The 27520-nt window shown below is 45.0% G+C and overlaps 1 protein-coding gene across 2 annotated transcripts; it reads left to right on the forward strand.

Moving 5' to 3' along the window:
- Positions 1 to 1445: 1445 nt before the first annotated feature.
- On the forward strand, positions 1446 to 27055 carry LOC117374697 (caskin-2-like). 2 transcript variants are annotated; one of them, XM_033970883.2, is made up of 23 exons: positions 1452 to 1730; positions 5202 to 5525; positions 7830 to 7881; positions 10343 to 10440; positions 13797 to 13942; positions 14086 to 14181; positions 15208 to 15338; positions 15545 to 15653; positions 15838 to 15946; positions 16359 to 16453; positions 16536 to 16653; positions 17142 to 17300; positions 18045 to 18178; positions 18815 to 18860; positions 20418 to 20512; positions 20924 to 21034; positions 21328 to 21429; positions 21584 to 21722; positions 22690 to 22817; positions 22890 to 23522; positions 23902 to 24835; positions 25085 to 25355; positions 25889 to 27055. In XM_033970883.2, exons 2-23 carry the CDS (start codon positions 5432 to 5434, stop codon positions 25983 to 25985), a joined length of 3897 nt encoding a protein of 1298 aa, XP_033826774.1. In that variant the 5' UTR covers positions 1452 to 1730; positions 5202 to 5431; the 3' UTR covers positions 25986 to 27055. The 2 variants fall into 2 exon arrangements, with proteins under 2 accessions (XP_055079375.1, XP_033826774.1); XM_055223400.1 differs by lacking the exon at positions 17142 to 17300 and having other exon boundaries at positions 1446 to 1730.
- The last annotated feature ends 465 nt before the right edge of the window (positions 27056 to 27520 follow it).

Consider the following 27520-nt stretch of genomic DNA (forward strand, 5'->3'; position numbering starts at 1 on the left):
AGGTCTAAACCAGGTCTAAACCAGGACTAAACCAGGTCTAAACCAGGACTAAACCAGGACTAAACCAGGACTGAACCAGGACTAATAAAAGCGTCATTTGCAGTGTGACAGACTGTCCAGCAGAGGGCCTCCCTGAGCTGCAGTTGGTCGCGGACTGTAGTTCTATTTTTCCAATTAAAAAACACGATTTATTTTTGCTCAGTCTATTTGAATAATTGACCACACATCATATAAATATGAAATAGAGACTTGTCTGCACGTCTGTGATAACACAGACATGTGCAAGAGAGCGGCAGCATCTGTTCTGCCTCAGAAAACTTTCGTACTTCCAGGTGGACAGGACTTTGATGACTTTGTTTTATAAATCTTGTGTTGAGTCTGTTTTAACTTTTTCTATCTTGTGTTGGTATGGGAATCTGAATATCAAAGCTAAAAACTCACTCAGTAGAATTGTACATTTGAGTGAGAAAATCTTGGGGGCCCAGCAGGCTCTGAGCATCTTGTCTGATGATGCTCATCCTCTTCATGATGAGTTTAGTTTTCTTCCTTCTGGCTCTAGGCTCAGGTTTCCTACAGTGAGGAGTAATAGGTACAAGAACTCTTTTATTCCTGCGGCCATTTTGCTTTTAAATGCTGCTCAGGGTAGAAACACATTTTAATCTTACTTACCGCTGTGTATTTTTCCTGTTCTGTGGATGGACAAATATGTACAGTTTTTTTTTTTTTTTGTGTCCTTTCAATGTTTTTATGTGTTTGTCTTTTTTGTATTCTCTCTGCTGTAAAACTAATTGCCCCATGGGGGACACAAATAAAGTGAAGTTGAAGTTGTATTAATACGTTTGATCGTTTTAGAAGTCACTTTGTGACCACAGCCTCTTAAACTCTCACGTCCCTGACATGAAAACACTTTAACACAGCCGTGCTCTGTGGGAGGGCATCTGTGACACCAGGGCTAAAGGACAAACATACATATACTATTATAATAATTAAAGCTACAGTGTGTAGTTTTCTGAACGTGACACGTCATCTGCATGCTTAAAGCCATACTTTAGAACATTCCCCATGGAGATAGATTTTATACCATACTGTGGAATATTATAGTCAAAGCCCACTCACAGTAAAGACGCATTTCACTGCAATAAACAAACAAAATACACAAACAAAGAAACAAAAAAATTAATTCTTGTTTAAGATGTTTGTCACTGGCTCCTTGACCTTATTTCCGTTATACTGGTTTGACCCGCATGTGTTCTCTTCTTTTTACTAAACATTACTTTTTCCTGTCAGCGGAATAGTTATATTGTTTTGTGTGTTTATTGTGAAAGAGTCTGACTTCCGCTTGTCCCTGCTCCGTGTTTTATTGTGAAGACGCGGCACCGGACGTTCTGTCTGTGCGTAAATCCCGCGCGCTCTCACCTTTCCGAACCTCTCCACTCTCCGCACACTCCAAAGGGAAAAGTCCCGGGATCCGAGCCTTTCCACGGGGCTAAAACTGCTCCTATCCCCGCTCCCATGTCCTCCCGTGTCCCGCTGCAGGGGCCCACGACACTTTTAACAACTTTTATCAACATTTTAACCCATTTCATGTCGGATTTAAGACATTTTAACGGAATTTAGGCACAAATCTGGATATACTTAACTTTTTTTTTCCACCAATGCGACACGACTCTTCCTACAAACTCTGTTAAACGGCAGATTTCTGGCTTCCACGCACGTTTGACCCAACTAAGGTAAATTTCACCACTTTTAAACATTCTACAGCTAAATATTGGTTAGAATTTATCGCATTTTTCACATATTAACGTTAGTAAAGTTGTCGCAAAGGTCGTGAGCAGATCAGACCAACGTCCAGTCTAACTTTATATACTTTCTCGGCTTAAAACCTCACAAATTATCTTGAAAAACTAAAGTATATTACTGTTTTATCGCGTTAAAACGTTATACCTAAGGATACGTAAAAGCAGCGCCGTAAATCGTAGTAAAGTCCCGTGAAATGTGCCGTTTGTTCTGCGTTAAATGATCCGTAGCGGTGTGGGCGTTTTCAAACACTCTACCGGGTATTTAGAAGACTTGTGAAGGTTATAAACAGAAATAAATCGAGCCGAATTTGACAGTTTACCCCGACGTTTAAAATTTATGACATATATCTGTGTTACAACTGATTTATTACGCATTTGTTAACTAAAGATGGAAGAATTATGATATCTCGGGGAGGATTTCGTGCGTAAAGGTGAAAGTTGACGCTTCCCTTGGGATTTGGACATCATTTGAGACTAAAGTGATTACAACACGGACCACAGGATTATAAATACATTTTACGGGCTATTGAGCATTCATAAGAGTTTCACAGAGTTTGTGTAGAGTTTAAAATAGCCCAAACATGTGTCCGAGTCGCGGGTTCCATTCCTCACGGGGCTCGGCTGGACTTCGGCGGTCACATTCTTCATGACATTTGGAGACAAAACGCGTAATTTGAGACTAAATATAGGGAATAATAGTAGAGGACTAAGTTTAGACCTGGTTTAGTCATAATACTGGTTTTAATCCTGTTTTGGACCTGGTTTTGATCTAGTTTAATTCTGGTTCAGTCCTGGTTCAGTCTAAATTCAGACCAGGTTTGTCCTGGTTTAGTCTCGGTTTAGTCCTGGTTTAGTAATAATGCTGGTTTAAATCCTGATTTAGACCTGGTTTATACCAGGTTTAATACTGGTTCATCCCTGATGTAATGCCGGGTTCAGTCCTGGTTTAGTCTTGGTTCAGTTTTGGTTAAGTCCAGATTCAGATCTGGTTTAGTCTTAATTCAGTCCTGGTTTATTCCTGGTTCAGTCCTTATTCAGTCCTGGTTTAGTCCTGGTTTAGTCCTGGTTTAGTCCTGGTTTAGTCCTGGTTCAAGCATGGTTTAGTCCCTGTTTAGTCCTAGTTTAGTCCTGGTTCAGACGTGGTTTTATTCCTGTTTTAGTCCTTGTTTAGTCCTGGTTCAGACGTGGTTTTATTCCTGGTTTAGTCCTGGTTCAGTCCTGGTTCAGTCCTGTAGTAGTCCTGTAGTAGTCCTGGTTTAGTCGTGATTCAGTCCTGCTTCAGTCCTCTTATATAACCCACTTGTAGTTTCTTTAGTTCTGTCTCTGCCTCAGGCTCAGTCCAGCACCACTCACACAGACCTGGACTAAAATCAAATCAGGACTAAACCAGGTCTAAACCAGGCCTAAGCTAAAACTAATTGAAAGCCAATGTTTACTGTTGACTAAACCTAGACTACAACAAAAACTAAACCAGAACTAAACCAGGATCTGAGGACTAAACCAGGATCTGAAACAAGATCTGAGGACTAAACCAGGACCAAAGTCGGGTTCCACGTCTCATTCTGAGTTAATTACACAGTGTTAATAATGTTATATAAAGTTTATGAAGAGCTCTGTGTTTCATCCCGTTTGATGGTTTCAGGTTTTCATTTGGACTGAACCAGGACAGAATTAGGTCCGGATTTTGTGGTCTCGTCCTTGTCCCAAATCTGAGCTGGTTTTAAAGAGACCACATTTTACAACTCAATAAAACTCAAATAAACTTGTTCATTTTGTTCAAACTCAAACAGTAAAAGTTTATTTGAGACGACACATGTCAACAGACCACAAGAACCACCTCTAAACCCGGACTAAGCAAGGACTAAACCAGGACTAAATCTGGTCTAAACCGGGACTAAGCAAGAACTAAACCAGGCCTAAACCAGGTCTAAACCAGGAATTAACCAGGACTGAAACAAGAATAAATCAGGACTGAACCAGGTATAAACCGGGACTAAGCAAGAACTAAACCAGGCCTAAACTAGGCCTAAACCAGATCTAAACCAGGTCTAAGCCAGGTCTAAACCAAGACTAAACAAGGACTGGACCAGGACTGGACCAGGACTGGACCAGGACTGGACCAGGACTGAACCAAGACTAAACCAGATCTAAACTAGGACTAATTCAGGACTAAACAGCACTAAACCAAGTCTAAAACATGGAATTAACCAGGATTTAACCTAGTCTAAGCAGGGAGTAAAATGGTAATAAACTGAGATTAAACCAGGACTAAACCGGGTCTAAACTAGGACTGAACCAGACCTAAACCAGATCTAAAAAAAGAGCTAAACCAGACCTAAACCAAGTCGAAAGCAGAACTGAACCAGGTTGAAACCAGGACTAAATCGGGACTTAACCCGGACTGAATCAGGACTTCCTCACTGAAGTGCTTGTAACATCAGATTTTTGTTTGTTACTGAATCTAGGCCCCTTTTCTCAGTCTGATTTGCTCACACTGCTCTGGAGCCAGATCCCACTCTGGAGCTGAGTCCCGCTCACAGACTGAGGGACTGTGACGTCACACACAGCAGTCAGCGAAAAATGAAGCAGTTATAGGGGCCAATTTGGAGCCGAGAATTCTGACCGCAAGTATCACAGCAACCAAAGAGCCAATCCAGAGTGAGGCTGTTGAAGGTAACGCCCACCTGCACCGCTGGTTTAGCAGGGAGTGGGCGCTTAGCAACGCTGTCATTCACACCTGTTGCTAATGCTAGTGTGAGCAATCTCGGGGAAAGAAGGCACCCGATTTGTCTGTTTTTAATGTTCATATCTTGATCTTGATTTAAGGACAAAATAGCAAAATAAAACCCCCAGGATCCCCCAGAATTTAAAATTTGGAACCGTGCTCCAGATTAGCCGCTATAACTGCTAGCCTCGATGAGCTTCATCTGGAGCCAGACGCTGTGGGTGAGGTCACACTCCCTCAGTCACTTCTTCATGCAGTCTGTGATGACAACACATACCTGCATTTGAACAAGATTCATTTTATCTGCTTCATCTGTGTTAAATATGATTGGCCTGTAGAATATGTGATGTCATCTGTGTTAAATATGATTGGCCTGTAGAATATGTGATGTCATCTGTGTTAAATATGATTGGCCTGTAGAATATGTGATGTCATCTGTGTTAAATATGATCGGCCTGTAGAATATGTGATGTCATCTGTGTTAAATATGATTGGCCTGTAGAATATGTGATGTCATCTGTGTTAAATATGATTGGCCTGTAGAATATGTGATGTCACCTGTGTTAAATATGATTGGTCTGTAGAATGTGGCGATGTCATCTGTGTTAAATATGATTGGTCTGTAGAATGTGGCGATGTCGTCTAAACACAGCTTTTGTGTTGTGTTCTCCTGACAGGTGCGTCTGACCCCGCCTACTGCTCCTGTCCTCTGTGTCCTTAGACCTGGGTCAGTCCTCAGATGGACCTGTCCACAGACCCGCTGTAGTCTGGACTCAGGACCAGGCTGTTGTCTGGTTTCCGGGGTCTAAATTCTTTGGCCTTGGATCAGATCTCTGGTCTAGTCTAAGTCTGATTTTGGGTCTAGTCCTGGTTTAGTCCCAGTCTAGTCCAGGTCTGGAGGAGGACCATGGGGAAGGAGCAGGACCTCCTCCAGGCCGTGAAGAATGGAGACCTGAGCCAGACCCAGAAGCTGCTGTCCAAACTCAAAGCCAACAGGAGCAGTGAGTACTATTACTTTACTACTGCTAGTACCACTATACTACAACACTGTTACTACTACTACTACCTCTACAAATAATACTATTACTATTACAAATACTACTACTACCATTTCAAGTACTGCTACTGCTATTACTTTTAGGAACGGCGTCTACCACAAACAGGATCCCACTCCTTTACACTCGTCTGTCATCCCTCCTTCCTCCCTCATCTCCTCATGTCCTTTCCTTGTCTCCTTTCCTTCCTGCATCTGTTTTTGTTCAACGGTCTCTTTCCAGGACTAAACCAGGACTAAACCAGGACTGAACCAGAACTAAACCAGGACTAAACCAGGACTGAACCAGGACTGAACCAGGACTAAACCCAGTCTAAACCAGGACTAAACCAGGACTAAACCGGGACTAAACCAGGACTAAACCAGGACTAAACCAGGACTAAACCAGGACTGAACCAGGACTAAAGTAGGGCTAAACCAGGACTGAACCAGGACTGCACCAGGACTAAACTAGGATTCTTTTCTTTGTGAGTTACATAACAAGTCTTTTATGTGAGTGTCATGTGACCAACAACAGAACACTGCCCTGAGAGACAGCTCCCACGATGCACTCTGTGTGTCAGATGCCCTCCCATTGTCATGTATCCCTGTGCCTCAGATGCTCTCCCATGCTCCTGTATCCGTGTGTGACAGGATCATGGGAGATGTTCTCTCATGGTCCTGTCCTCTGTGTGACCTGAACAGGAAGTCCCGCCCTGTGCTGCTCCTCACATTTTGGCTCAGGAACAAAAGAAATAGGAAATCTAGATGAGACATGTTTGGGCTTTTATAGACCTGTTTAAGTCCTGTTTAAGTCCTGGTTTAATCTTGTTTAGCTCTAGTTACGTAATGGTTCGGTCCTGGTTCAGACCTGGTTCAGTCCTGGTTTAGCCCTGGTTTAGTCGCGCTTCAGTTCTGGTTCAGACCTGGTTCAGTTCTGGTTCAGACCTGGTTCAGTCCTATTTTAGTCCTGGTTTAGTCCCTGGTTTTGTCCCTGGTTTAGTCCCTGGTTTAGTCCTGGTTCAGTCTTGGTGTAGTCCTGTAGTCCTGGTTTGGTTCTGATGGATTCAGAGTTTCCTGGAAGTGGCCTCCCTGTGATATCACTTCCTTTTCCTGAGGCCATTTCTCATTTCATTCCTGAGACCTGAGCTCAGAACTAAACCAGGACTGAACCAAGACTAAGCCAGAACTAAACCAGGACTGAGCCAGGTCTAAACCAGGACTGAACCAGGATTAAATCAGGACTAAACTAGGACTGAGCCAGGACTAAACCAGGACTGAACCAGGACTAAATCAGGGCTGAACCAGGACTAAACTAGGACTGAACCAGGACAAAACCAGGACTAAAATATCACTGAACCAGGACTAAATCAGAGCTGAACCAAAACTCCTTAGTGTGAGTCTATATGTAGCCTGGACCACACTGACCCTAATCACAGCCTGAGTGCATTCCTCTGCAGCTCCTCCTCCTCTGAAGACCTAGAACCAGACCAGGACTAAACCAGGACTAAACCAGGACTAAACCAGGACTAAACCGGGACTGAACCGGGACTGAACCTGGACTGAACCGGGACTGAACCAGGAATAAACCAAACCAGGACCCAACCAGGACCAAACCAGGACCAAACCAGGACTAAACCAGAACTAAACTAAATCAGGACCAAATCAGAACACCTAATCAGGTCCAAACCAGGACTAAACCAGGAATAAACCAGGACTAAACCGGGACTTAACCGAGACTTAATCAGGACTAAACCAAATCATAACCAAATAAGGACAAAATCAGGACTAAACCAGGACTAAGCCAGGATTTTGCAATCAACCACATAGTAATCAGGATTAACTATTTCTCTCATCAGTCATTTCAGTACTAATAAATGTCTTTCTGAGGAGCCAGGATGCTGGCCTGGACCAGATCTGGTTATGATCCCGGTCAGGACCAGCTCTGGTTAAGGTCCTGTTCAGGACAAGTTCTGGTTAATGTCCTGGTCAGGACCAGATCTGGTTAAGGTCCTGGTCAGGACCAGATCTGATTGGGCTGCTTTAATGTGCTGAGTGGGGTCTTTCTCTGATGAGTTTGCATGTTCTGCCGGTGTCTGCCTAAAACACGCAGAACAATCCTCCAGCGAGATACTCTAGACCAGAATCCTAACCAGATCTGGTCCTGACCAGAATCATAACCAGACCTGGTCCTGACTGGGATCCTGGCAGACCTGTTTTTTCTCCTGATTTGTTTTGTTGTCATTTCTGATTTTGATTTCATATTTTTCAGAGCTGCTCGGATCAACCAAACGCCTGAACGTGAACTACCAGGACTCAGACGGGTGAGTGACCACAGCCACATGGATCTAATATTTGAGAATCACAAACTCCAAGAATCCATCTTGGCTCCCGCTGCTGTGATAGGGCCAGTCACAGAAAGGTGAAGCGCCTAAACGAACCAAAGCAAACATGACGGAGCAGGCAGTCCGCCGACGGTCAGGCTAATTTAAAGCTAATTTCCATCCGTTGTCCCAAGGGCCAAAATAAAACTTAGCATAACTTACTTAGCATAGACTTTAGTTTGTGCCATTCGTGAAGAGGGAAGAATGTTATGCTTTTCTGGAGGGAAAGACATCTGAGCCTTTCAGGATTTCACTGGATTTAGCCAAAGTTAGATTTTTCAGCAGTTCCGCTGTTGTGACGTTTTTACCAATTAGATTCAAGTGTTCGTTTGAACGTCCTGATAGGTCCTGATCAGTGTCAGAGCCGCTACAGATAAATGTGTAGAACTCAATTCAGAGTGACAGTGTCAGTCTGGAATGAGTGAGTACTGGTTAGGTGAGTACTGGTTTAGATCTAGTTTAGACCCGGTTTAGTAGCAGGACTAAACCAGGACTACTCGAGGCCAAAAACCAGGTCTAAGCCAGGACTTCAGCACTGGCTCTGTGAAATGTGAACACTAATATTTGCTGAGACCTTTGTAGATGCTTTCACGTTTCCAGGGAGATGTTGGAGGAAAGATGGCGACTAAATCAACAGGTCATAAATCCAGAAGAAGACTTTAGGGTCAGGGTCAAAGGTCGAGACTCATCTACTCCAAAACCACTTCAGACTAATTTAAGACCGCTCCAGGATAGGGATGGGATGATAATCAATAATATCGTTTATCGTGATAAAAAGGGTTGACAATAATCTTTTGTGGTACTTTTTATATAATTTTGATAATCGCCAACAAAGATAATCACCATTGTGTCACCAGAATGTGCAGAAAAAAAATACTTCTCCCTGATGATCTCTGCATCACTGTTGTTTTCACTTACAACAAAGTACAACATTATAACTGCTGTTTAAATATGGAAGTTATTCATAATATTAAAATTGTAATTATTCATATCCAGAATATTTTTAAACTATCAGCAACAATAATTATCGTGATACAATCGTTCCAGTTATTTTGGACATGATAATTGTGACACCAAATTTCAATATCATCCAGTACCTAGTGCAGGGAATAAACCAGGAGTAAACCAGGGACTAAACCAGGACTGAACCAGGTCTGAACCAGGTCTGAACTAGGACTGAACCAGGTCTGAACCAGGTCTGAACCAGGACTGAACCAGGAATAAACCAGGACTTTTTGTTTGTCTGTGGCCCCAGTTCAAACGCCTGCTTCTCAGTGTTGACAGAAAGGAGAGCAGTGATTGGCCAGTTTAAAGGGGTGCTGCGCTCTGATTGGTCGGTTGAACTGGAATGTGAGTGGAATGTTCAGCTGTAGTGAAAGAGCTCAAACAAAAGACACATCCACATGTAGTCCTGGTTTAGTCCTGGTTTAGTCCTGGTTCAGTCTTGGTTCAGTCCTGGTTCAGTCCTGGTTCAGTCCCGGTTCATTCCTGGTTTAGTTTTATTTTTAGTTTGGACATGCTCCTACTCTGAAAACATAATTCCTTTTTGTTCTTTGAGAGTTATCAGAGAGAGAAGAGGAGAGAGGGTGAATGACGGACAGAGACGGACAGATAGAGAGAGGGGAAGAGGAGAGAGAGAGGGGAGAGAGTGACAGATAGACAGATACAGAGAAGGGAAGAGGAGAGACATACAGATAGAGAGAGGGAAGAGGAGAGAGTGAATGAGACCTGAGTCCATTAGACGCTCTGCCCCCAGGCTCCTCTCATGCACAAGGAGGACACAGAAGAGACGCAAGAGAGAAGAGATGGAAAGAGATGGAGAGTGAGGAATAGGGGAGGAGAGCTGAAGGGAGAGAGATGCAAGAGAGAAAGATGGAGAGAAGTGAAGGGGGGAAGAGGGGGGGGTGTCTGACAGAGAGAAGGGAGGAGAAAGAGAGGCGAAAGGGAGAAATGTGGGTGAGAGAGAGGAGTGAGAGCGAGGGAGGAGAGTATCTGATGGAGAGACGTGTTTTCTCCAGTTCATTGAATGTGTTCAGAATGAGCTGGTTTCATGTCTGACACTAACCCACAGGGATGTCACGTGACTCAAGCGACCCCAGCGAGTGTGCATGTGACCTGAGTGAGCGTGCACTTGACCCGAGCGAGTGTGCACCTACCTTGAGCGAGTGCGCACGTGACCCGAGCGAGTGTGCACGTAACCTGAGCGACCCGAGCTAGCGTGCATGTGACCTGAGCGAGTGTGCACGTGACCTGAGAGAGAGCGTGGATGTGACCCGAGGTTCAGTCCTGGTTCTGTCCTGGTTCTGTTCTGGTTCTGTCCTGGTTCTGTTCTGGTTCTGTACTGGTTCTGTCCGGGTTCTGTCCTAGTTCAGTCCAGTCTAACGGTCGTGTTCTCTTTCAGGTTCTCTGCTCTCCATCATGCTGCTCTCTGTGGATCCTCTGAGCTTCTTTCTGCTCTGCTCGACGCCCAGGCCTCAGTCGACATCAAGGACAGCAACGGTCAGTCTGGGTCCAGACCGGGTCCAGACCGGGTCCAGACCGGGTCCAGACCGGGTCCAGACCGGGTCCAGACCGGGTCCAATTCTGTGCATTGCTTTCTCATTTCTTAAAGAGGGGGTATTATGCAAAATTGACTTTTTTGCTTTCTCCCATGTTCTAAGGCTGTTCCCTCACCAAAAATATGTCTGAAGAGTGTTTAGTGTCATCCATGCATGTTTCAGTAATTTAGTGATCTCTCTTTAATACCCTCTTTAATACCCCAGAGAAGTAAATACCCCAATTTTAATACCCCATAGAAGGAGGAACACAGACATGAAGGAAACACCTTCCTCTCACCTCACAGCCAGAAGGTCCCTGGTTCCACTCCCAGGCCTTTCTGTGTGGAGTTTGTGTATTCTCCCTGTGTCTGTGGCACAATAGTTCAAATTCTCCCACTAAGGTTCTCCTGACCAAGACTAGCTGAAGATCTGGAGATGGGTCCCACTGCTTCTGACAGATTTAACCCAAAGACACTGAAAGATGGGTTTAACCCAGATGATATACTTTTATTTTTACAAAATCCATAAACATCCCTGGATGAAACCAGCAACCTAATGAAAACATTCTCTCAAATCTCAAATCTGACTATTTGATAAACTGGCAAAAGTCTTCCATTCGTTCAATAAACACTACATGGGATGCAACAACAGACAGACTCCTACAACGGATAAACCTCCCACTCTCTCTCACTGGTGGAATAGCTGCAGTCAAAATGCCCATACTCCCCAAAATTAACTACCTTTTTTCCATGCTTCCCACTCACCCTCCAAGTACGTGGTTCAACTCTCTAGACACAATAATCATACAATTCTACTGGAAAAATAAACCATCAAGGATCAAATTGACAACACTACAAGAACCTAAATTACAAGGTGAACTTGATACCCCAAACTTTTACCAATACTTCATCTCCAGCCAGCTTCAATTCATTTTAGAATGGATCCAGTCTGACAGTACTTGGTTAGACCTGGAATGGATGCATAGCCATAATCTCTCACTTTCGGACATGCCATTCCTCAGCCAATCAGTTACATCAAATCCCTGTTTTAGATATACGACAATATCCTCTGCTCTGACTGCCTGGTGGAAACTCCATGAAATTACTAACTCACTCCTAGGCACTTCAAAACCAACACATATCTGGAACAACTCAGAAATTCTTAGCAATAACGAACCGCTTCACTTCCGTACATGGTCAGAGAAAGGCATAACACACATAGAACACATCTTTCACAACAACACAATCTCCTCCTTCAAACATCCTATCCTTGAATATGGCATCGGGATACACCAACAAACACTGATCTTCTCATCCTAAAGACAAGAAAAAAACTCAAAAAACTATCAAACAATCGCAAAAATACATCTCTTTACCTCCCCATGGCCAAATGGGAACAGGACCTGACGGTCACTCCTGATGCCATATCAGATCTGCCAAAAGATCTACACCATGACATCCAACACAAATTTACAACTGATTCAATACAAAATTATCCATAGAATGCACTACACAGGACAAAGATTATCAAAAATGGGTTTCACCTCAGTTAACTACAACTGCAACCAAAACACCCGGGACACCTACATCCACGCCTTCTAGCACTGCACCCCGGTCTATCATTTCTGAGAAAGGATCACAAAACTACTAACACCAGTCTTTGGTCCAAACCCTCTCCTCTGCATACTTGGCAACACATCCACAACCAAACTGAACTACGCAAAAAAAACAAAACACTCTTTCTTACCCTGGCTGTCACCAAGAAAATGATCCTCATGAACTGGAAAACAAGACATAAAATAAAATGAGCATTTCTTAATGGAAAAACCTCCTTCTGGACCATATCACTCATGAAAATACACCCTCCTCATCCAACCATACCAATTTAGACGCCCCCTCCATCAGCTCCCCGCTTATAACTTTACTCACAAATTAATCTGACCTCCTGCACACATCTCATTTTTCTTTTTTTTCTCCTTCCATTCTATTCTCTGTCCCTTTTCTCTCGTATGTATGTATGTATGTATGTATGTATGTGTATATATATATATATATATATATATATATATATATATATATATATATATATATATATATATATATATATACATACTCAAATGCCACCCACATCACTATCAACTTCTCACTTTTTCTTAATTTTTCTGTAAATTTATTAATATTTTGAAAAAACAATTATTATATTACGAAAACAGCTCACCTTAGTCTGAATCAGTAATTCAGAGGGAAGGAAGGGGAGGAAGAGGAGAAGAAGGGAAAAAATAAAAAACAAATCTGACAGAGCTGCTCAACAGATGAGGCAAACCAACTCCCTTATGGGTCAGAAGGTTGCCTCACAATAGAGCCATACTGGTCAGCACCCTCAGGGTCAAGGTGTGACCAGGAAGAAGGCCGCCGCCCCTGGCTGTGCTGATCTTATTTAGCCAAAAAAAAAAAGGAAAAATTGAACCTCACTAAATTACTTATTTACTTATTCTCTCTTTTTTTCCAATATTGTGGCCTTTCCCTCACATTTCCTTGGTTTTCTTTTTCTATTTTATTACTTACCTACTCATACACACACGTGCGCACACACACACACACACCCCCCCCACACACACACACCTACACTCCAATATAAGAAGAACAAATGCCATTCTTAGTGTTGCCATGCCCTTAAAACCTGATGTATGCACTCCCTTTTCCCTCAAATCAAAATGCCTAATGTCTTTTTTAATTATTGTCTCACAATTTCAAAAAATGCAGGTTTAACCCAGAGACACTGAAGGATGGGTCAAATGCAGAGAACACTTTAGGAGAAGGAAGTGTACCATAAAGGGCCTGTATTACTCTATGTTATGACCTCTGCTCTAATGTTGTTTCCTCATCACAGACAGACCTGGAGTTGTGTTTTGTTTCATTTGCACATGTTTAAAACATAAATCCTGCATATTTAGGCTGTGTTCTTCTCTCTAACAGAAAATACTCTGTTGCACCTTGTGATGTCATGTGGTAATACAGGAAGTGCTCCACTGTGTTTTTAAACTCCATGCATCTTCATTAAAATAATTTGGATGTTTTCACCCCTGGAATTGCCACTGAACTAAAGGTAAAAGGAGCTGTTAACTTGAAAACTACAACGTCATGACATCACAGGGTGGAACAGAGCATTTTGAGCTTTGGAGATGTAAACAGACTAATAATAAAGTGTTACTCAAACATGTGTGAATGAAACAAAACACAACTCCAGGTATGTTTTTGAGGAGGTAACATTATGTGTAATATAGGACCTTTAACATTCCCTCTGTACTGCCCCCTACAGGCATGCGTCCTCTGCACTACGCGGCGTGGAGGGGCGGGGCTGACTCTGTGCTGCTGCTGCTCAGGGGCGGCGCTTCTGTGAATGGGACATCACAGGACGGACACACACCCCTGCACCTGTCCGCCCAGTACGGACACTTCCAGGTGGTGAGTACTGGACCAGGACTAGACCAGGACCAGACCAGGACTGAACCAGGACTAAACCAGGACTAGACCAGGACTGAACCAGGGCTAAACCAGGACTAAACCAGGACTAAACCAGGACTAAACCGGGTTCTTTCCTCTTTCAGTCTGAGATGTTGCTGCAGCACCAGTCAAACCCATGTCTCCTGAACAAAGCCAAAAAGACTCCTCTGGACCTGGCCTGTGAGTTTGGACGCTTCCAGGTCAGTGCTCCCTGTTCTTGTCTTCATCCTCTCATCTCCTCGTCTCCTCTGTTCATCCCCTCTCCTCGTCTCTTCCTTTGTCCTCTGTCCACCTCCCTCCTCGTCTCCTCTGTCGCCTCCTCTCCATGTCTCCTCCTCTGTCCTTTGTCCACCTCCCTCTTTGTCTCCCCTGTCTCCTTCTCTCGTCTCCTCTTGTCTCCTCATTCCTCTTCTCTTCGTCTTCTCTCGTCTCCTCTTCTGTCTCCTTCTCTCCTCTTGTTTCCTTTTTCCCTCCTCTCCTATTCTCTTGTCTCCTCTTTCCCTCCTCTCCTCATCTCCTCTGTCTCCTCATCTCCTCTTGTCTCCTCATCTCCTCCGTCTCCTTGTCTTCTCTGTCTCCTCGTCTCCTGTTTCCTCCTCTGTCCTCTGTCCACGTCCCTCCTTGTCTCCTCTTGTCTCCTCCTCTCATCTCCTCGTGTCTCCTCTGGGGGTTGGAGCTTACAAAACTTCCAGCTACAGACTCTACTGAGACTTTTTTTTCACGGACCTTTAATATTTGGACGAATGATGAAAAAGACCCAACATTTGACTGATATCAGAGCATTAATGATCACTGAGAGACCAGACCAGAGACCAGACCAGAGACCAGACCAGAGACCAGACCAGAGACCAGACCAGAGACCAGACCAGAGACCAGACCAGAGACCAGACCAGAGACCAGACCAGACTAGACGAGTCCAAATCTGAGGGGTCTATGTTTAGAGGGACAGCTGTCGGATTTCATTCTTTCACTTGCTACTCTCAGCACCCCCCCAGTGGACATTTACAGACACTTCACCTGTGCATGTGCGTGACAGGGACATTCACCTGTACATGTGTGTGTGACAGGGACATTCACCTGTACATGTGTGTGTGACAGGGACATTCACCTGTACATGTGTGGCAGGGACATTCACGTGTACATGTGCGCGTGGCAGGGACATTCACGTGTACATGTGCGCGTGACAGGAAAATTCACGTGTACATGTGTGTGGACATGTTGGACAGGTGGCTCAGCTCCTGCTCAGTAGTAACATGGCTGCCGGGCTGTTGGAGGGCGAGAGGAAGGAGCCGTCAGACTCGTCCTTCACGACTCCTCTGCATCTGGCTGCGCGCAATGGACACAAAGACGTCATTAGGTCAGTCAATCCATTGCTTTTTTTCCTTTTTCATTTAAGATGGATTGTGTTTCGTACTGTGCAGTACTGTGTAGTACTTTACAGTGCTTTGCAGTACTTTATATCTTGTATTTTCAGATGGCTGTTGAAGTTGTAATGTGTAGTACTGTGTAGTACTGTTTAGTACTTTACAGTACTTAACAGTACCTTGTATCTTATATTGTCAGACTGCTGTTAAAGTCGGGCATCGACATAAACAAAACTACCAAATCAGGTACAGCTCTGCATGAGGCTGCCCTCTATGGGAAGACCGAGGTGGTGCGACTGCTGCTGGATGTGAGTCTGTTAAGGATTCCAGTATTTTAATAGTAATTGGTATTTTTACAGGAATAAATACATAAATAAAATAATAACTGTTCCTTCAGTCTGTGCTGCCCTAGGGCAAGTCTGACTGCAAAGGTCACACAGAGGTCACACAGAGGTCACAGGTCACAAACGTTCTGCACTTTACGTTCCTCAGGCCGGAGTCGACGTGAACATCAGAAACACATACAACCAAACGGCTCTGGACATTGTCAACCAGTTCACCACCTCCACAGCCAGCAGAGACATCAAGCAACTGCTCCGAGGTACAAGCCTGTCCTGGTTTAGTCCTGATTTAGACCTGGTTTAGACCTGTTTTACTCTTGGTTCAGTCCTGGCTCAGTCTTGGCTTAGACCTGGTTTAGTCCTGGTTTTGTCCAGGTTCAGTTGTGGTTCCGTCCTGGTTTATTCCTGGTTCGGTCCTGGTTCAGGTCTGGTTTAGTCTTGTTTCAGTCCTGGTTTACTCCTGGTTTAGACCTGGTTTACTCCTGATTTAGTCCTGGTTTGGTCCTGGTTTAATCCTGGTTTAGTCCTTGTTGAGTCCTGGTTCAGACCTGGTTTAATCCTGGTTTAGTCCTGGTTCAGTCCTGGTTCAGTCCTGGTTTAAACCTGGTTGAGTCCTTTTCAGTCCTAGTTTAGTCTTGGTTTAGTTCTGGTTTTTACCTGGTCTTGTTGCAGATGCCACTGGGGTGCTGCAGGTCAGAGCGCTGAAGGATTATTGGAACGTCCACGACCCCACGGCCCTGAACATCCGAGCGGGCGACATCATCACGGTAACAACACAGAGTTTGCTGTAGTAGTAGTAGTAGTACTGTAATACTACTTGTAGTAGTAACAGTACTTTTTTATATTCAGGTGATGGAGCAGCATGCCGACGGCCGGTGGAAGGGTCACATTCACGACTCTCAGAGAGGAACCGACCGAGTGGGATTCTTCCCCCCGAGTATCGTTGAAGTACTGAGCCGACGCCTTGGTAAGTACTACGAATACTATCACTACTACTACTACTGCTATTACTACTGTCTGTACTACTACGACTACTTTGACCATAAAACAACTCTACTTACCTACCTGCCTACTCTGCACCCAATGTTATTGTAACTGCTTTCACAAAGTCTCTGGTCCAGACCTGGTCCAGACCTGGTCCAGACCTGGTCCAGACCTGGTCCAGACCTGGTCCAGACCTGGTCCAGACCTGGTCCAGACCCGATCCAGACCTGGTTTAGACCTTTTGTCATTTCCCAGCCATCACTGAAACAAATATGTTTTACAGAGTTCTGGTCCAGTCTGAGCCTCGTCAGCCTCGTCTGAACAATCACAGAATAAAAAAAAAATACATTTTCAAAATTGTGTGAAAAAAGCATTGCTTAAAGACAAGCGCTGTGATTGGTTGTGGGCTGACCAGGCTCCACCCCTCCACTCCTCTGTGTCTAACCTCACCCTGCTCCTAACCTCCTGCAGGGGGCGCTCTCTGTAGACACGCCTCTCTGCCCACTGCCCACCGCCTGCCCCGCCCCCTGGATCTGCCCCGCCCCCTGGACCTGCCCCGTCCCCTCGTCACGCCGCTCCTCTCTCAGACGGACGACGGCTACACACTGTACGCCCACTTCACTAACACAGGTACGGCAGGTCAGCCAATCAGAGAGCAGAACGCACCTGTACCAGCCAATCAGAGAGTTCCTTTGTGACTCATTCTGATTGTTTCACTACAAAACTAATCAGAGACAAACGCACACTCTCCTCAGCCAAACACGGTGTCTCTCCCTGTTAACCCAAAGTCACGGTTTGTTTGTTGTGTTAATAACAATTTTACAGTAATAACACGTAACTTTAAAACCATGAAACTAAAACCTTAAAACATTTTGTATTTTCATTCTTGGTATTTTAACCCTGCATATTCACAGACCTGGTTTAGTCCTGGTTCAGTCCTGGTTCAGTCCTTGTTTAGTCCTGGGTCAGTCTTGCTTTAGCCCTGGCTCAGTTCTTGTTTAGTCCTGGTTTAGTCCTGATTCAGTCTCGGTTCAGTTCATGTTTGATCCTGGTTTAGTCCTGGTTCAGTCACAGATCTTAAGACCTATTTTACCTGAAATAGTTTGGTTATAGTCCATGTTTAGACCAGTTGTAGTCCTGGTGTAGTCCTGTTATAGTCCTGGTTTAGACCTGGTTAAGTCCAGGTTTAGAACTTGATTAGTTCTAGTTTTGACTAGATTTAGACCTGGTTCAGTCCTGGTTCAGTCCTGGTTTAGTCCCGATTCAGTCCTGGTTCAGTTCTTGTTTAATCTTGGTTTAGTCCTGGTTTAGACTCATTAGGTGCTTCATTACAGACAGTGGTGTTTAGAGCCAAAATTGCATCTGTTGTTGCAGCGGGAGACCGCAGCAGTGTGGGCAGCACTGCGAGCGTGGCGAGCACACGCAGCGCCGGCAGCGGACAAAGCACAGAGAGCAACAGCGCTACCAACGGGTCCACACAGAACTGCAGCCACACGCACCATGATAAGGTACTGTCTTTCCTGGGGTTTATCCTGTAAAGGGTTAAGGTTCAGATTTAAACATGTGTAGAAATATGTTAAACACTATATCCTTAAAAGGTCTCCTGATTTTACTGTTAAAGTCATTAAAAACAGAATTTGCTGTGGTCCATAGTTATTCCTCACTTACCTTATGCATTCTGAGCATCTCAAGTATTCACCACTTTTGTCGTCTCAAGATGGCTGCTGCATCAAACAGACAAAGATGCAGACATAGAGACTTTACTTTATCTAACATTATAAACAATGAAGCAGGAAAAAGGGATAATCCTTTCACATGTAAAGCAAAATACTGCTTCAGATTTGTTAGTTTAGCTAAGCTAGCAGCCAGTAAATGTAAATATAACAGTTATTTTGAACTGTTTTTAAAACCAATTAAGACTACAAAATAAGTGTTTTTATCTGTAAAGGTATTGAAACTAACAAACAAAACATACGTAGCAGAAAACTATTGTTCCCATTGACACTTCAGTCCTGTCAATTATTAGTTTAAATCCCTTTTAAATCCCACAGGTTTAGAACTGGTGTGGCTTCTATGATTTCTATGGTTCCTCAGGAGCATTAGGCCCTACTTCTCTGACATAGATGTTTTGTGTCTTTTTGCAGTTGACACCATCTAGTGGAGACTTCAAACAGCATGACTCCCCCACAGGTGCGTTAAAACATCACAATTTATATCTGAGACACAGGTATGTACGACATCACAGTTTATACCTGAGACACAGGTGTGTACGACATCACAGTTTATACCTGAGACACAGGTATGTACGACATCACAGTTTATACCTGAGACGCAGGTGTGTACGACATCACAGTTTATACCTGAGACACAGGTGTGTACGACATCACAGTTTATACCTGAGACACAGGTCTCTTCTAAACACCTGCTCACACCTGCACACAGGGGTGTGTTATATACATATTAACTTTAAAGAGGGAGTATTATTCAAAATGTACTGGCACTCTCTCCCATGTTCTAACATCAAAAACATGCTTGAAGCGGTTTTAGATGTCATCCATCCATGTTTGAGTAATCTAGCGATCTCTCCAAAGCCCTATTCAAACCCTCCTCACGATTAACAGTACGAGCCTGTAGACTCCGCCCACAAGCCTACATGATGCACAACTACACCACAACTTCACAAACCTGATGTGATGTGCTGTAGTTTCATTAGTGGGATGCACACTGAGTGTGTTGTGATGTCACTCTGAAGGGGGAGTGACTTAGCTCAGAGCGAAGAGCAAAGAGAGGGGAGACTCAAAGCGTCAAAAACAAAAGTGACACTTTGTTAATACATTGTTTGCAGTGAATATAATAATAATTCAAGACACATACAGTGATAAAGGCCCCCGCCACCCCTTGCGACCACGGGGATCATGCCTCTCGTCTGCAATTTCATTGCCCCTCCCCCCAAAACTGCGTCTAAATGTCACTATCAATGTCACTGTCACTATCCTATTCAGTAGGAGGTATGTCCTCATTGGGTTTTTTGTTACGTATGTTGTGGAGAATAAGTGCCAAATTTCAGTGATCTATGACAAAGTAATTTTTTCAATCGAGTTAACCAAAACCCATGTATTTTTATGACAAATGTCATAAAATGGGCGCTGTAGAGCAATGTAATGTCTCTACATCGCTATGTATATTGTATATCATTGCGTTCAGAAAATCATTATGGAGGAAATGTATATTAATGCAGGTGAAAAGAACACTACATGTGTGAGTTACACACAGTTGAATTCTTGTAAAAAAGTTTTTTTTTTCTTTGCATGTTGGCCACACCCACATTTTATGACTTATCCTAATTCAAGAGTAATCTGTAATTGCACATGGGTCTAGTTCATTTTTTCTAGTTCCAATTTTCAAGCTTTTTTAATGAAAATCCACATGTAAAAAAATTCAAAAGTGAGAGGTAAACATTTGCAAAAATTTTGTTCTCCCCACAATGGCCAACTTCCTGTAGGGTTTAGGATGGGATCATAATATAATTTTTTACTTGACTAGAGATGTGCTATGCTTGTACCAAATTGCATTTGTCTACAATGAAAAAGGTCTGGCATTGCCATAATATATTTTCATTTTTGAGATGGTGCTATTGAGTCATTTTGAAAGATTTTTTTTTTTAAAGTTGAAAATAGAACATTCACTTTGTGACTGGCGAGGGCCAATAATGAATATGAGTGATAACCTCCCTCTCTCTGCCTGTAGGGGGCGCTCCTCGGCGGCACACAGTCACAGTTCAGTCCAGAGCAGAGCCAGTCACGCAGCAGTTTGTGAGACCTCAGCAGCTCCTAGACGGAAAGGTCAGACCACCCTCATGTACACATATTTACAGGAACACACAGACACACACTGACGTCACACACATCAACAGCAACTCACATGTTGGGTTTCCATGGTTTTTGAGGATATTCCATTGATTTTTGAATCACTGGAAAAATGGAAAGTAGTCCAGTATTGTCCAGTATTGTCCAGTATTGTCCAGCATTGTCCAACATTGATTCTTGTTTGTAGAGGTCTAAACTACAGGGTTAGGAGCTTTTACACAGAAAGAAACCCCATGGAGACACAGGGAAGGCATCTGACACACAGGGAGGGCATGTGACACACAGGGAGGGCATGTGACACACAGGGAGGGCATCTGACACACAGGGAGGGCATCTGACACACAGGGAGGGTATCTCGCTCCTGTAGCTTAACCCTGTTTGTTGCAGGATGCGGAGGCCATCTTGCAGTGGCTGAGTGAGTTCCAGCTGGAGCAGTACACGCCAAACTTCTTGAACAACGGATACGACGTTCCGACCATCAGCCGCATGACGCCCGAGGTTTGGGTTCTTAAGTCTGTTCCATCAGGGCTTTTAAGGGGAGCTATTTACATTTATGTCATTGGTAAAAGTTGCAGTTCGTTTTTATCAATAATTGAAAAAACGTACAGCTGTGAAAAGTATCAGTCATTTCATAATCAGTCCAAATGCAGAAAAGGTGAATGGCCATTTTGAAAATACAGTCACTCAGTGAGTGAGCAATTTAAATGAGTCTGAAGGCGGCACTGCGTTAAGGCGGCGCTGTGTGTTTAAGGCGGCACTGTACGTTTAAGGCTAACCTCTGCTCTCCTCAGGACCTGACAGCGATCGGAGTAACCAAACCTGGACACCGCAAGAAGATCGCCATGGAGATTACTAACCTCAGCATCCCCGAGTGGCTCCCGGACTACATCCCTGTGAGATTAATAACCAAAAATACACAGAAAATACACAAACACTGCACTAGTACAAGTGTACAAGTAGTGCACATCGATACTACTGGACTACTGCAGTTTTATTATACTGTAGTAGTACTGGTAGTATCAGTAGTAGTAGTATTTGTACTTACAGACAGACCTGGGTGCCTGGCTCAGTACCATCGGGTTACTGCAGTACCAGAGGAGACTGTGTGAAAACGGCTATGACTCTATGGAGATTGTCAGAGACCTGAGCTGGGAGGACCTGCAGGAGATCGGCATCACCAAACTGGGTCAGTCCTTCCCTCTTTGTACTCTGTGTACTAGTACTGTACTCTGTGGCCTCTGTGTACTTCAGTATGTATGTACCAGTGCTGCATGTGTGTACTAGCAGTACATAGATGTGACTGCAGACAGAGTAATAATACTGAGGTGTTTGTGCAGTGCACTGATGAAGTATGTCACTGCAGAGACTGTATATATAAATAAACTTCATGTGTTGGAAATTTAAGAATATTCATGTTGTGGAAAAAATATTCTTACCGTATGTCTTCAAATGCATTTGATCTGTGTCAGTGTGTCAGACCCAGACCAAACCTTAACATGTGTGACGGCTCTGTCTCCATCACACAGGAAACTCTATGTTGTTCTACCTGTGTAAGTGTAAAGTTCATTTTCTCATTCACAAATAGATCATTTTTCATCTAGAATTGTAATTTCCACAACAATTAGCTAACTGGCTAGCTGCAGCATTCCAAATAGGAAGTGAGCATGAGTGATTCGGCTCCAATTCACTTTCTATGTAAAAAGCGTGACCCTTCGGTCAGACTCGCCCTTCTGACCTCAAAATGTTCGTATTAACCCACTCCACATGACCCTAGGGTTTTTATTTTACTATTTTGTCCCTTTACTATTTTGTCCCTAAATCAAGATTAATGAGAACATCAATAACAGACAAATCAGGCGCCTTCTTTCCCTGAGGTCACACCCGCTAGCTTTAGCAACAGATTTGATTGACAGTGTTGTAAAGCGTTTGCTTCTTGCTAAACCAGCACCGTGGGCAGGAAGGGGCCTTACCTTCAACAGCCTCGCTCCTGATTGGCTCTTTGGTTGCTATGATACTCACAATAGGAATTCGAAATATGGAACTCAGCTACAGATTAGCCGCTATAACTGCTAACCTCGATGAGCTTCATTTGAATCACAATCTTTATTCAGTCTGTGTTGCAGACAGAGTAATAATACTGAGTGTTTGTGCAGGTCACCAGAAGAAGCTGATGTTGGCTGTGCGTCGTGTGTGTGAGCTGCACAGAGCTGCGGAGCAAGAGGAGGGGCCCCTGAGGAGACGAGCCCCGGGGCCCCCGAGCCCCAGGAACCCCAGCCTCCAGGTAACAGCGTGTATCCACTGCTGGTGCAGGGGCAGGGTAAATGAGGCTAACGCTGTAGCTGTTTGTGTTTAGGACAGTGACCTGAGCGCGGAGTTACAGTGCGCCCCCTGTGGGCCAGACCAGTCCCTGAGCCTGTCCCAGAGCGAGGAGAGTCTGAGTGCACGCTCCCGAGGCTCCGGGCGGTCACAGGACACACCTCTGGACACGCCCCTTGACCCTCTTGAGTCCAGAGACCAGTCCCGCCCCAAACAGGTCCCCCAAGGAACTGCCACGGTCTTCAAGTACCCACCCATCCCCGCCAAACCCTCGCATTATGGCCCTGCCTCATCCCCCCGTGGCCCCTCCTCTTCCCCCCGTGGGCCCTCCCTCCTGAAGCAGCCGCACGTGTCCCGGGGCTCTCTGTCCGATGGCGAGCAGGGCGAGGATGAGGAAGAGGCAGTTCTTCCTCCATCCTACGCCACATTGAGCCGGCGGCGCTCGCAGAGGGGTGCCCCCGGTGGCTCTGAGGGGGAACGTGTGGGGCGGAGCCAGTCCTTTGCTGTCAGAGCACGGAGGAAAGGCCCACCCCCTCCCCCTCCTAAACGCCTCAGCTCCGTCAGCTCACCAAGTGACGAGCACAGCGACAGCAGCGTGTCCGATAGCCCCGGGCGAGTCCGGACCCTTGCAAAGGCCCTTGAAGGGCCTGCAGCAGAGACCAGCCACCAGGTACGTGTAGACCTGGGTCAGATCTGGTTTAGACCTGGTTTAGACCTGGTTTAGTCCTCGTTTAGTCGCTGTTTAAACCTTATTCAGTCCTGGTTTAGATCTGGTTTAGATCTGGTTTAGACCTGAGTCAGACCTGGGTTAATCCTGGGTTAGATCTGGTTTAGACCTGAGTTAGTCCTGGGTTAAACCTGGGTCAGACCTGGTTTAGACCTGGTTTAGTCCTCATTTAGACCTGGATCATACTTTGGTCAGACTTGGGTTAATACTGGGTTAGATCTGGGTTCAAACTGATTTAATCCTGACCTTGGGCTGTCCATTTGTTAGTTTTTTCAGTCCTAACAGCTCATTGGCTGTGTCCTCTCCTTCTGTTCAATCACAGGAGGGTGTTGTGGTGCGAAGGCGGGTCCAGAGGTTGGACTCAGATTCGGAGGAGCCGCGAGCTTTGGGCGGAGCCTCTCAGAGCAGCTCCAGTGAGTGCATCCCATTCGCCGAAGAGGGGAATCTAACCATCAAGCAGAGACCCAAAGCCCCTCCCCCACCCCGAGCTGAAGAGGTCCTGCAACTGAGCCAGAACCAGGACAAGACCAGAGACCAGACCAGAGACCAGACCAGAGACCAGACCAGGGACCAGAACAGGGACCAGAACAGGGACCAGAACAGGGACCAGACCAAGGACCAGACCAGAGACCAGACTTTGGAGTTTAACCTGAAAGAGTCAGACACAGTGAAGCGAAGACACAAACCCAAAGACCAGGGTGAGGGGTCTCCCAGTCGTGGCTCCCAGGAGCAGGGGCCTGACAGCACCACGTCCAGTCAGGAGGAGCTCAGGGCCTTTCCTCTAAAGCCTGCCCAGGATCGAGCCCCCTCCCCTGGGTCCCCTCTCCGGCCAGAGCCCCCCTTCCGACCTGGATCTCCACTGAGAGCAGGATCTCCTCTCAGACTGACCCAGGACCGAGCCCCTTCCCCTGGGTCTCCTCTCAGACTGACCCATGAACGAGCCCCTTCCCCTAGGTCTCCTCTCAGACTGACCCAGGACCGAGCCCCTTCCCCAGGGTCTCCTCTCAGACTGACCCAGGACCGAGCCCCTTCCCCTGGGTCTCCTCTCAGACTGACCCAGGACCGAGCCCCTTCCCCTGGGTCTCCTCTGAGACTGACCCAGGACCGAGCACCCTTCCCTGGGTCTCCTCTCAGGCCAGAGCCCCTTTTCAGACCTGGTTCTCCCGTTTCTTCTCCGGGTTCTCTGCACAGACCTCCTCTCTCTCCCAAACCTGTGGTGGCTCCTAAACCAGTGCGCCAGAGTCTGCTGAACCACGGTCAGTCTTTTTGGGTTTCATAATAATCTGTTAACGTTAATGTTAGCATTAGTGATGAGCAATACTTAGTTACAATGATTTAAAGAGTCGAGTTGTCAGTTATTCCTATTAATTCTTGCAGCTTTCACCCTGCTCCATAGCCTGGACATATCACACTTCTTTACAGTCTACGGAGTGCTCCTGTTTGCTCCAGTCTGTTCTTGTCTTTGCTCTTGTCTCTTTAACCCTGTCTGTTTCTCTGCTCCTCAGGTTCTGGTCGGTCGTCTCCTGGCGTCTCCGTCTCTGTGGTCCAGAGTGTGGCCTTCTCCTCCCCCTCCTCCCCACGCAGCCTAAGCCCCGCCTTCAGTCCTTCCCACTCCCTAAGCCCCGCCCTCAGCCCCGCCCGCTCGCCCTCCCGTAGTCACATGATCTCTCCCGGGTCACATGATTCAGAAGTGCAGCTGCGATTGGATCAGACCAGTGTGAGTCTGGAGGCGGCTCTACATGACGTGGAGCGCAGCCTGGAGCACGGCACCGCCAGGTGAGAATAGAGTACTGCAAAGCACTACTGTCAAAGTACTGCTCTCAAGGTACTACTGTCACAGTACAACTGTCAATAAAAATAATAGCAGACCAATCAGGTGCCTTCTTTCTCAGAAGTCGCTTCCGCTACCGTTAGCAATAGGTTTTATTGACAGCATTGCTAAGAGGGAAGGAGTCTTACCTTCAATACCCTCACTCTTGATTTGCTCTTTGGTTGCTATGATATTCATGGAATTCCAAATATGGAACTCCAGGTTAGCCGCTATAACAGCTAGCCTCGGTGAACTTCCTGTGGGTGGTGTCAAACTCCCTCAGTCTCTTCTTTATACAGTCTGTGACACTAGTGTAGTCAGAGGGTCAGAGTTCAGGGTCAGTAAACGACTCTAGATGTGATTAATCAGTAAACTGGTGTCAGTGAAGTTACAGGACATATCAATTTAACTTATTTTTATTCTCAACAATCACGTTTTAAAATGTTTTAAAATACAGATTCACAAACTCCGTTTTTGACTAAAGTGTCTCTTTCCTCAGCTCCATCGGCTCCGTCAAATCTGCAGGGACCATTCTGGACGACATCGGGACCATGTTTGACGACCTCGCCGATCAGCTGGACGCCATGTTGGAATGACCTCCCACAAACACAAGAGACACTGACATCACTCTTTGAACAGTTTTACAGTAAAGGACTGAGCCGATTGAAGAACCTAGTTACAAAAACACAAACTTCACTGAAGAAAGAGCATAAACAAGCTCAGTGATCTCACAGAAAGCCGCCATGTTGGAATGACCCTTCAGATCCTAAAAATCTGCACTAAAAACTGATGCAAAGCAAAGAGATGAGAGAGCGCTGTTACAAAGGGACCTGCCGCACCACGTTAGAGTGACCTTTACTGACCCCGAGAGATGCTGGATCCAGATGAAATCTACTAAGAGACGCCATGTTGGAATGATCTTTGAAATTATAGTATGAAGTATAGACTTTAAATACAGAATAACTGACTCAAAACAAGCATCCTCTGCTCCTCCAACCCTCTTCTCCTCTGCTCCTCTCCTCTGCTCTTCTGACCCTCTCCTTTGCTCCTCTCGTCTGCTCCTGTGACCCTCTCCTCTGCTTCTCTGCTCTCCACCTCTCCTTCTCGTCTTCTCTGACACTCTCCTCTTTTCCAAATGTATTTTCTGTGTAAAAAGTACTTTATATTTGATGTCAAATTCCATAATTCCTGAAATGTATGAAGTTTATTTTTGTTGACTTTTATACTTAATATTTTATTGAGAATTCTGATCCGTCCAAATGACTTAAAAATATATGTTTTATTTTATTCTCTGATTAAGAGTAATGTGAGAGATGTTCATCAAAACGCACACTCCTGATTCAGAAGAGCAAGAACTGAACCAGGACTAAACCAGGACTAAACCAGGACTAAACCAGGACTAAACCAGGACTAAACCAGGACTAAACCTGAACTAACCTAGGACTGGACCACGACTGAACCAGGACTAATACAGAACTGGACCAGGACTGAACTGGGAGTATTATGACCACTGTTCCTTTAAGCATGTTCAGGTCATTCCTTTATATTTTGAATTATGACTGAAACAAAACCACATTCATATAAAAGTATGTGTTTATTTGGTGTATTTTCATGTATTTAAAAGTATTTTAATCTTGTATTCTCCATAAAGCTCTTTGTACTTTTATTTTTCTTATGTTGTTCATAAGAGTCGTCGATAAGCTGCAACGAGACCACAGCAAAACATTACAGAATATTAAATTAATTAATGTGTCTTTATTCATGAAATGTCCACAGGCCCGTATGTGCAGGGTCATCTGCACTTGACCCATCCTTCAGTGTCTCAGGGTTAAACCTGCATTTGACCCATTCTTCAGGATCGGTGCTCCTCAAAAGAAGAATAAAACCATTGTCACATTTGACTTGACACAAAAGGGCGTTTGATCAGATCACACTCGACCTTTACACACAGCACACACAGCTGATCTGAGGAGGAGAATGTGAGGAGCAGACTGCAAGCAGGAGTAGACTGTGAGGAGCAGAGTGAGGAGACTGTGAGGAGCAGACTGGGAAGCAGACTGAAAAGGAGGAGACTGAGGCATAAACTGAGAGGAGAAGACTGAGGAGCAAACTGGGGAGCAGACTGTGAGGA

Source organism: Periophthalmus magnuspinnatus, chromosome 8 (assembly GCF_009829125.3).
Source record: "Periophthalmus magnuspinnatus isolate fPerMag1 chromosome 8, fPerMag1.2.pri, whole genome shotgun sequence".
NCBI classification, from domain to species: domain Eukaryota; kingdom Metazoa; phylum Chordata; class Actinopteri; order Gobiiformes; family Gobiidae; genus Periophthalmus; species Periophthalmus magnuspinnatus.

Coding starts and splice junctions, on each gene's coding strand:
- LOC117374697 (XM_033970883.2), top strand. CDS start 5,432: ATGGGGAAGGAGCAGGACCTCCTCCAGGCCGTGAAGAATGGAGACCTG. Junction 21,723..22,689: donor GATCGGCATCACCAAACTGG/GTCAGTCCTTCC, acceptor GTGTTTGTGCAG/GTCACCAGAAGAAGCTGATG. Junction 22,818..22,889: donor CCAGGAACCCCAGCCTCCAG/GTAACAGCGTGT, acceptor GTTTGTGTTTAG/GACAGTGACCTGAGCGCGGA.